Source organism: Symphodus melops (genome assembly GCF_947650265.1).
Source record: "Symphodus melops genome assembly, chromosome: 18".
NCBI lineage: Eukaryota > Metazoa > Chordata > Actinopteri > Labriformes > Labridae > Symphodus > Symphodus melops.
In genome coordinates this window covers 22056418-22067571 of record NC_136708.1, presented here as the reverse complement: position 1 = coordinate 22067571, position 11154 = coordinate 22056418, and the positions used below count along the sequence as shown (strand labels likewise).

Genomic DNA, 11154 nt, shown 5'->3' with positions numbered 1-11154 from the left:
TTTCCAGTTTGGAAGCTCGAGGAGAGTTTTAGCGAGCAGGGAGGGAAAGTGTTCAGGTGACATCTTTGGATACAAATCTGCAGGTGAACAGTTTTTCTTGTAAGTAGATTAAAGTGGGGATAAAAAAAGACGAGGAGAAGCAGACCAGGCGTTCAAGCTCAAAGGCTGAAGACGCGGCGTGCATCGAGTTATTTCTGGACTCAGATGAAGCTATTTACAGAACGCACACTTACAGCTTCTGAAGAGAGGCTTTGTTTACATTTTTCTCTGCAGAAGTTCACAGTGAAGACACACAGTGTGTGTCGAGCACACTTGTCAGCACGAGGCGGCCAAGAAATAAGACACACGGCTTTGACCACAGGGGGGCGCCAAATCAACACAAAATGAAAGTTACTCGCAACAACTGTTGAATAAAGATGAACGATATTAGAGAGACACGAAACACAGCGCTGCTCCTTCAAAGTGAATTTAGTAAATTCAGACGAGTCGACGAGTCTAAGTGAAGAAAACGTAGCTTTAAGAGCATCTTACAGCTAACGTCTAAGATCACAGGACGACCCCCCAACTCCGGGAAGATTTTATTCCGACTTTGAACATTTGTATTTGACTTTGAAATGGCTTGAAAAGTCTGTCGGTGTACGGCCGGCTGTGTTCACTCAACACGACTAAAAACAGGATGACAGCGTCTGCAGAGTGCGGCTAACGCAGAGTTAGCAGCCTTCTGTCCGACACGCACGTCTCGGCCTCGGAGCGCTCTGTTCTCTCGGTTAGCAGATATAGCCACACGTTAGCATCAGTACACACGGCAACATCGCTAACCACAATCTTTCACTCCATGCTGCAGCTGAAACGACGTCGACGTGGAAGGTCTCTTTAAAAAGCTGCATCATAGACGTGAAGAGTCGAGAGCACAAACTAACACGTGAGGCTTTTGAAGCAGGAAAACATTAAAAGAGGCTGAAACGAGTAGCAGCGACTGTTAATATAGTTTCTGCAAAAAAAAAAAAAAAGAGCTCCTTTAATATTCAGGAAAACTGCAGAGGGTGTGCTCAACCTTCTTACACATCATTGATTATTGATTTGCATGGCCGAGCTGCAGAGATGTCTTATAATTATGATAGAGAGTCACCATCAGGAGTCTTAAGTGTGATTTGAAGCTTTGTTAAGACAGGAAGTTCGAAACACGGTGAAATATTTTTTACTCAATCTAAAGCAATATTAACGATAATGGCACTGAGACATCGCTCATGTCACCCCCCCCCTAAAAAAAAGGACTCTGACACATCTCAAACCCCTCTTCATCGTTCTCCTTCCACTCTTGTAAATATTTAAGATGTATGATCTGCATGTGTAAAGTGTTTCTTACTGCAATGCTTATGCAAGATTTGATACTATCCAACGCCGCTTCCTACCTTTAACCACACGAGGAGCTGGAGAGTTCACGTCATGTTTACACGTCGGAGTCACAGCGACGCTGCGTGAAATCCTTTCATCAAAACTCACTTCAGGAGTGTTTCTGTCTCCAGGCTGCACAGTTCAACACATAGACAGCTGCTGTTTGATTTAACCAGGTGCATTATTTACAATGTCCTCCTTCTAACTTTAGATTCTCTGGATTTGCCCTGGTGAAGAGTTCATGCCTCATGGCAAAGTTTGTCAATCACAGTCAACGAAGAAAAATGGAAGAATTAGCGATTTACAGGAGAGAGAAAAGAAACAGGCAGACATGTTGGTGATGAACGTTGGCTGCAGGGCCCTCGATGGGTTTTTGTCTCGGGGCCCCGACAGACCGTAGAATCATCCAGCCTGCGTGAACTCCTTCATGTTGTTGAAACAGTCGGCAGATCCCAGCTGATGAAGTCTTAGTGAAAGGATTTCACCTTCTGTCGTGCTCATCTGATGTTTCCTGACTGTCATGAAGCCTCGCAGAGCAGAAGTGCTGATCGTGTGTGTGTGTGTGTGTGTGTGTGTGTGTGTGTGTGTGTGCAGGAGGACATCTTTGTTAATCTGCTGCTTCCTGTGACTGCAGAAAATCTCGTAAACAAAACCCATGAAATGACGCCTGCAGGGTCAGAGTTCAGTAATGTGTGTGATTATAGCAGATCAGAGGTCGAACACTGACGCTCCTGCGACTCTTCTGATTATTTGTGAAGCATCAAGAAGGAGAGACTCTGAAGTCATTTGCATGTTGTCTCATGTTCAGCAGCACTTCTTCTCTGTGCCGCTCTGAGAATCCCTCCTGAATGCGTCTCACTCCTATCTGCTCGTTTTCTATCATCTCTACCCACCGCCACGCTCGCAGCACTTGAGAATGTTTTTTATACCAGAACAACAACAAAAAAAAGCTAACAATCATTTTCATATACTCGACGTGTTTGCTGAACGAATGAATGAAAACGTGACATCGTGAGACCACGCCTCGTCTCTCCTTTACCCGCTGTTACCTGCAGCATGCTAACCTGTAGACTGTGTGATGCTAACAGCTAATGATAGTAGTAATAACGTTCACCTCTGTGCACAGACGGCCTGCTGAGTCTCACCCTGGTCTGTTGTTGACTCAGAGTCAGGATGGCTCAAACAGCTGCAGGTTGTTTTCACCCTGAAGTATTGTTATTATCAGTTTCATGTCATTACAGTCGGATTAACTGGAAGACACCTGAACACACCTCAGTGTGAAGGTTAGGAGGGATTACTAGTCCGACTCATTCTGCTTTTTTAAATGTTTGTTTCCTGGCTTTTACACAAATGGGGTTTTATTGATTTTGAATCATTTTCACAAACATTTCTGTCTTTTTTTTTGCAAACTGAAACTTTTATCAAAGTAACTGTCAACATGTCTCATTTCCTTTGTTGTGTTTGAGATTCAGTTCACAAAGAGAGACAGAAAACTTGAGTGCATCACACACATGCTGTGATTATGAGTTTGTCTGCATGAAAAACTTTTTCTTTACTTGTTGCTTTTATTTGAACCTTGCTCATCATGGACTCTAACGATACTTCAGCGTGCTGCGGTGAATGAGCGCTCACGTCCAATAATCCTTTCTGTCCTGGAACATGTAAAACCTTTCTGGCATCCTGCACCCACTTTTGTAAAGCTTCTCCTTTTTTTTCTGTAATGAATGAATAACTCCAATTAAAGGACTTTTCAACAGAGAATGAGTCACAAGGTTTCATTTTGTGTGAGAGCTTTTAAAGCAGCTTCAATTTAAAAACTCGAGTAGTTGGTTTTAAAGAAGCACTTTGAGAGACGTGCGAGGGAATCCTTTTTAAATGATTCAAATGAAAGACGAAGGCTTTCGAGACTTGAAGCCTTCTTTTTAAAACTCTGAGTTCCACGTCGAGGCGAAATAAAAACAAGACACAGTTTTATACTATACCAGAAAAGCACAGTGAGCAATGATGAGTCGACACAACACACATAAAGTAAGAAGAGTTACATCATGGGACGAACAATGAGAATAAAATGTAAAAGCTTGCTTGGTAAACAAAGTTGCTCACCCTGCTCTATGGTTTTATTGGAGATTATTTATGTATGTATAACCGGTGTGTGTGTGTGTGTGTGTGTGTGTGTGTGTGTGTGTGTGTGTGCAGGCCAGAGGGGCGAAAGCGATAACCCCCAATTTACATGAAATATCTGAAATCAAGAGAATAAAAATACGAAACTATGATCCGAGCTCATTTCCTGCTCTGTGCTGTGATATTAATGTTTTACATCAGTATGAGCAGCATAAGACTTAATAAGGCAACACAGCAGGCGAATGTGAGCACAGATTCCCTGAATCAATAATAATAATGTAAAAAAAAAAATGAAATAATAATTTGTGCAAACTAAATACGTTTTGTTCTCAACATAACATCTTGTGCACACAAGATCTTGGGTTTCAGTTTTGGGTAATTTAAAGGCTGTGAAGGTCATGAACCAGATTTTAAAATGTAAATATTAAGAAATGAAGGAGAATAAAGAGACTAAAAGAGAAAAATAAAATAATATAAAATAATATAAATGAGACTCTGAGGGATGTCTGTCCTGTGTCGTGATCTGTCTCCTTGTTATAAAATTTAGAGGTTTGATTAAGTTGCAGTTTTCTTGTCTCTTTGTGTCTCTGACACTTGTCCTCACCACAGGCCCGTCCTGCTCCCGCTGAAGGCGCCTTGGCCGCCAGCCAATCCGGGCGGAGCAGGAAGTGACGTAGCTTCAAGCGCTAGGAAGCCCCTTGGACTGGCGCGCCAAATTTCAAAGGACTTCCTCCTGGGAGGAAAAAGGAGACGAAAGACCAGCAGCAGCGTCCGGAGAAGAAAGTCGATAAAAAAAACCCCTCAAAAACGACGAAATAATAATTATAAAAGAAGTGGGATCAGTCCGCGGGGTGATGAGGCGACGCTGCGTGGGGACTATTTAACAGAAACTCCGAGTGAAGCTCAGTTTGTGTTGTTGGAAGTTTTCATTCAGTCCTACGAGGAACTAACGTCAGCTAGCTTCACCCTGTGTGGGACTGACAAGCTGAAAAACAACACCAACAAATCACTTCATCCAACTTTTGGCGGATGTATACGTGAGTAGAAAGATGAAATAAATCCGAATAGATGTAGTTCTTTGTGCAGATAAAATAGTGCTCGTGTGTCCTCTCGTGCCGGTGCGCGTGTCCTGCTTTGTGTCGTGATGTGTCAGTGAGTCTGCATGCAGCTGTTGCATGCGGTGCAGACAGCTCAGAGTCTTTGTTGTGTGTTTTTAATGTTTTAATCTTCACATGAACATGATTTAAAACCTGTTTAAATGTTGTTATGTTGTTTGAAGCATCAATGTAATTATTACATTATGTCCTAAACATGCAAAGACTGCTTTTTAATCTCTGTGTTTTTTCTTCTTCTCGTCTTTTAGATCAGACCGGTCCTCAGGTCCCTCACCTGTGATGTCACGAGTCGAGGGTTTGAATCCCGCAGAGCGGCTCAGATGACGGCTGTTCGAAAACCTGCAAAATATTAGATGTCAGAACTGAAAGACGCTAAAAGTCACGGCTGTCGGCTTCTTCGGCAGGTTTACTTTCCTGCTGGTTCAGTGTGAACACACACACACACACACACACACACACACACACACACACACCGGCTGAAGCTCTTTCTTCTCAAAGCCTGCACTTCATTTGTTTAATCTGCTGGAGTGTGAGCTCTTAGCCGTGTGCGGACGCTCGTTGTTTATTCATGAGCTCACAGCAGGACACGAGTCGCTCCGAGCTGCAGCACCTGCCTGCGACCTTCACACTCGCTGCTCGCTGAATATTCCCGCTTTATTACAGTTTGATGTCCGCAGTCGGCTCGCTCTGTGGGAGCCGCCGTGCCTCTGATTTGACGTCTGGTCGTTAGTTAAGAGTCGTACGCCACCATGGGTCGCAGCCTGGTGTAGCTGAGACGGGGCGTGGCGTTTAAGGGGGCGGGTGGCGGCGGCGGCAGACAGTCAGAGGCTTCAGTCATGCTGTCCGGGGTTCAGCCGTGTTTCCAGCTGCTTCGGATCGGTTCCTCCGCTGGAGACTCGGCCCGGGACCTGTACACGTTCAGGCCGGCGCTCAACCACTCGGTGTTCCGTCTGGGCCGGGCGGCGGAGCTGTGCGACGTCACTCTGGACTCCGAGTCGGTGTCCCGGATCCACGCCGAGCTGCACGCGGAGCGGGAGGCGAGTGAGGGCGCTGCGACGACTCCGCCGCCGCCACCGCCGCGAGAGGAGGGCTGGACGGTTCACATCAAGGATCGGAGCAGTCATGGTGAGAGAGGGGCTGAGACACACACACACACACACACACACACACACACACACACACACACACACACACACACACACACACACACACACACACACACACACACACACACACACACACACACACACACACAGGTAGTTCACGGAGAGGAGAAGTCGGCGTGCTGGCGGTCTTTAGTGAAACAGGAAGTCGTACGAGGAGCGATTCTTCCTCGCTGTGTCTGACACACCGTCAAACTCACCGTCTAATTTTTGGAGAAATTTCACGCTCTGTTTCACACATTTCTCGCCGCCGCCGCCGTTATTAAAACCCCATCCGAGTATTCGCTGTGCATTTCACATCCTGTTTGACGGCCTCGTAGCGTTCCAGCTCCTGGAATCTGTTTTTCCCGTTTCATCCGAACTCTGGGATCTGTAAACACGCTCCTCTTCCTCCTCCTGTGATTTTAGGCACCTGGGTGAACGAGGTCCGCCTCCAACCTGGCGTCCAATGGGAGCTCTCCGACAACGACACGCTGACGTTCGGCGGTCAGTCGACTTCGGGGAGCCACGAATTCTACTTCCTGTTCCAGAAAGTGAAAGTTCGACCGCTGGATTTCGACGCCATCACGATCCCGAAGGTAACCCCCGGGTTTGATGAAAGCAGGAAACCGGAGCGTTGCGTGCTGTCAATCATCGCCGGCTGACGTTTGTATTCGTGTTCCGTCTCGTCCTCCAGGCGGGAACCTTCTCCTCAGATTTACAGAACCGCATCAGAACCAACCTGGACCGCAAGGAGGACGCCAACCTGGACCTGTCCCGGCTGTCCATCAACCGGGCCACCGTCATCCTCAACTCCATCGGCAGCTTGAGCAAGATGAAGGGCAGCGCCTGGACCTTCAAGAGGAGCCTCAGCCACGACGGCGCCGCCTCTGATCCGGGCTCCTCCTCCTCGCCGCCTCTGGCCGTGGGCATGTCGTCTCTGCTGCCCCCCTCCACGCCTCCGTCCTTCTCCCCCGCGGCCACGGCGCCTTCCACCAAGAGTCTCCAGCCGACGTCGAGGAGCCGGAGGAAGTCGGCGCACACGGTGCTGCTGGAGGACGACAGCTCGGACGAGCCGCGGCGTCGAGGAGGTGAGGCTCGGATGGCGAGCAGCGCTGGAGGACGATGGTTTGTGTTCGTGAGTCTAAACGTGATCTCCGCTCTTGTTTTGATTTTTCAGCGCCGAGCGGCGTGGTGGAGGACGGACAGAGGGCGCGAGCCAAGAAGAGACGGCGACTCTACAAGTCGGAGTCGGAGAGTTTCAGCTCGCCGCCTCCTCTGCCGCTGCAGCCAAAGAGCCACGGCGATGTCCGGCGCCCTCTGGAGGCGAAGCCCTTCCCCGTCGGCATCAGGACCATCGGAAGTTTCCACGGCGCCATGACCAACAGCCGACTCAACCACCAGCTCCTGCAGGCGTCGTTCACGAGCGGCGCCGGTCACAAACAGGAAGTGCAGACGGTGCACCGGGTCCAGACGGTGATGCACGGCAACATCGCGGCTTTCCGCCAGCAGAAGGCCGCCCACTGCTCGCCGGCGGCGCAGAGAGGCAGGCGCAGGGCTCACAGCTCGCCCGTTTTCTCCCCCCTGGTGGTCGGAGGGGAGAACTACAGCCTGGCCTCCCCGTCTGTGAGGATCCGCACGGAGGACGGGGGCCGGGTGACGTTCAACAGATATCACCACCCAGCCAGGTGAGACTCGCCGCACAAACCGCACGCCGGCGTGACAGTGACCCCGTTTGATCCGTTCTTTAAGTCTCCGTTTGTTTCTCTCCTGCAGCAAGCGGCGAGGGCGCCCGAGGAAACACCCGCTCCCCCCCCGCCCCTCCCTGCCCTCTCCATCCTCCTCGTCTTCGTCCTCCACCTCGTCCGCCTCCTCCTCCTCGGGCTCCTCCTCTTCCTCCTCCTCCTCCGACGAGGACGACGAAGAGGAGGAGGAGGAGGAGGAGGGGTCAACGGGGGGCGCGGTGGAGCCGTGCGCCGCCCCTCGCTGCCGGCTGCCGCAGCAGGACACGGTGCAGTGGATCCAGTGCGACGTGTGCGACGCCTGGTACCACATAGACTGTCTGCACGTGGACCGCAAGAAGCTGCTGAAGGACCCCAACGCCGACTTCCACTGCGGCTGTCGCTGATTTGACGGGGGAGCCAATCAGACGCTCCGGTTTCGACTCCTCCAATCACCACCTTTCTTTCCATTAAATGTTAAATATTTTCTTCTCTTGTTGGAATCAAACTTCTTTCAAGGACCGGCTGCTGCTTCTCCTCGTGCAGTCTAAACTCTCTTACCTCAACACACACACATCCTGGTCCTCGGGCACGCCGTCCTCACAAACCTCTGGACACGCTCGCTTCCCAGAGTCGTGGCGAGGAGCGATCCGGGGCGGGGGAAACCGAAGTGTCTCCGATCAGGCTGCTTCGACTCAAAGTCGATACGGGACGATTTCTCTGTTTTGATCAGAATCAGGAGTTCCCTACTCTGCTGCTTTAACACTGTATGTAGCGTCTCGGCGCAGCTCTCCCTGCGGCGGTGGCGGCGGCGGCGGCGGCGGCTGTCTCGGAGCGGGCGTGTGATGTTTCAAGACAATTAAACAGCAGAAAAAAGTGTCCGCAGACGTCCCCTGTGGCTGCTGACGAGCGGCGCTCTCGGGAACACTGATCAAATATTTTGAAGGCACTTGAGCAGAAGCAGCTGTCGGAGGCCGGCGTGCGTGTGCGTGCGTGCAGAGGGGCCGTGTTGTTTTAAAGACGCCTCATTATCCAATGAAATGTTATGACACATAAAAACGTCTGGCGTGATGGCGCTCTGTTCTCCAGCAGAATATAATCAAAGTGTGAAACTGGGATTTCTCTCCTAAGCACCTTTTTTTTTTTCTATTTAATAAACTGTGACGTCTCACCTCGTCCAACACGCCGCCTTTAATCCTGCACGCTTTCTCTGCCTCTCGATTGGAACATATTCTTCGCTCGCTCGCTCGGGTGTTGTGTAAATAATCGTCGACCTGTTTGGAGTTTTCTCACGCCACTAAGACTGACCTCTACGGAGGCCCAGAAGGGACATCCTGGGGACGAGCAGTTTCTGCTGCTGTCTGTCCTTCTGTCCTCGTGTCCTCGCGGCCCCTCGTACAGACAGGAAGTAAAATGATTCCTGAGCAATAAAATAAAATAAAAATGAAAACTTCAAAAAAAATTGTATTTTTGTATTTTTTTGTGGAAACGTTGAGAAGCAGAAACTTAAAAACAGGTTTGACGTTGATCTTCTAACGTGTTCATCCAAAATGTCTTTTAATGAATAAATGTGGTTTTATGTGTCAAAGTGTCGTTTCCTTTCTGGGATTAATTCAACATATCACACGTTCTGTTTGGTCTCCGTTTAAAAGTTTTATCTTTTCGTGACTTTTTTAAAGATTTGGAGAAAATAAATATCCTCCTTCTGAGTGTCACTCCTTCCTTTTCCATCAGTTTGTGAAGCATTCAAATTATTTTATATAAACAGGAACATGACGTTAAAACGTTTGCGCTGCACCTGAGCTGTAGTTCATTCAGTGGCCACCAGGGGGCGACGGCTCACAGTCGTGTTCTTCAGAAAAGTTTAAGCTGCTGATAACAGAAAGATGCTTTTATTGTGAAATGTCTTGTTAAGTAAACGTGTTTCATGGTGTGATCTCACGTCAGATCACTATGAGATCGATGTCATGTGACATCACGGTGATGCACATTGGTTGGAGGGGCCCCCCTGTGAATCTTTGCCCGAGGCCCCTGCAGACTTCCGGATCGGCCAAAGGGACCGTGCAGACTTTATGCAGCTTGTGTTTGTGCAGAAATAAACAGATTATTGAGATGTAATCAGTGTGTGTGTGTGTGTGTGTGTGTGTCTCATGTTAGAAGAAGAGCGATTTGTGAAGTTAAAACATTTCATTCATGAAGGATTCTTCTGACGCCTCGGGCTCCAGTCGTGACTGATGAAACACTGATATGAAAAATGAGCGTTGTGTTTTGCTCGTGGGTCTTTAAACGTGGCAGAGATGTGTGTGCGATGGGTCTGCTTATTGTTTTTATTGTTGTTGTCTCTGAAGTGATTGAAAGATCGAGTCAGCACACAAATGAAGCTTCTAATCTTTCTTTCTTCATAATGAATCTCTCTTATCTGACTTCTCCAAGCATGACGTTTCATGTGTTCACAGAAAGCGGCTCCCTCGTCTTTAAAGAGACAACACAGCGAGCATGAACCTCCTTCAGATCAACTCGCCCTCTGACACGTGCTGGGCACTGACACACACCACTTATTCAAATCTACATCCATCCATACTCCATCATAGAGACAGACAACACAGCTGGAGAACCCAAACTTCTGTCAGATGAGGATTCGAACCAGCAACCTCCTCGCTGTGACGCGTTAACCACTTCCAGCCCTCGGAAATCAGGGTTTAAAAATGGCGTAATCACCTCACGTGACTCCTCTATTGACTTGACGTTCAGCCGTTGTTGTCTTCAGCAGAATTTAAAAAACAGAGGTAATGTTGTGAATCCAGGAAGTACAAAACAAGCCAGCGAGCCAATCACAGGCCTCGCTGTTGTGTCATTTCGATGCAGTGGAGTTTGATTGACAGATGACAACATTAATGTTACGATGAAAAAAAAAAAAGGCTCATCATGTTTATATTTTGAAACAAGACTTTAACTTAGTGAAACAAAATGAGTTGCTTTAATGAGTAATTAGGATGGGCTTTTATTTTGTTAACCTGTTTCCTGCGTAAATCACGTCTTTACGTTCACAACCGGATATTCCACTGGGATTAATAAAGTGTTGTAATATTTCATGATGTAAGGCTTATATTTTGAACTGAGAGTTCACGTCACACTTTTTGTAAGTACAAATATAAACTTTATTAACAATGTTATTTCACTTAACGCGAGCTTAAAGTTCTGGGATAAAAAGGGTCACGTGACCTCACCGCCGACAACCCACAGAAACACACCTCTAAAAGACACTGCACACACACAAACACACAGCAGTCAATAAGACACGCACGTGACGGCATGCACGTCCACCACTCAGGACCAAGATCAAAACCACTTCAAACCACCAGGGGGCGACAGAGGGCAGCATCAAGCGTCCCCCTCAATTACAACCACCTGTTAGCTCATCAAATATTACAATGAGGATTAATAACCTATAAGCAAGAATTAACTAGTGACACAAACACATCATAGTTTGTGCATAGTTCAAATGATTTGTGGATTTAATGCCTTTTTCACGTCACTGTTCTGGATCGTGGACAGATTGGACATTTGGTGAGTGGACATGTTGTGATTCTAGTTGAGTACCCCTGGCCCTGGTTATCCTGACGTCCTAACATTGATGTGTTTCGTTGTCATTATTAGTAA

The 11154-nt window shown here is 48.0% G+C and overlaps 1 protein-coding gene across 1 annotated transcript; it reads left to right on the top strand.

Moving 5' to 3' along the window:
* Nucleotides 1–5179: 5179 nt before the first annotated feature.
* Nucleotides 5180–8685, top strand: tcf19l (transcription factor 19 (SC1), like). The gene is made up of 5 exons (XM_079368121.1): nucleotides 5180–5756; nucleotides 6203–6372; nucleotides 6471–6864; nucleotides 6954–7461; nucleotides 7550–8685. The coding sequence occupies exons 1-5, from the start codon at nucleotides 5468–5470 to the stop codon at nucleotides 7899–7901; spliced, it is 1713 nt and encodes a 570-aa protein (XP_079224247.1). The 5' UTR covers nucleotides 5180–5467; the 3' UTR covers nucleotides 7902–8685.
* Nucleotides 8686–11154: the final 2469 nt, after the last annotated feature.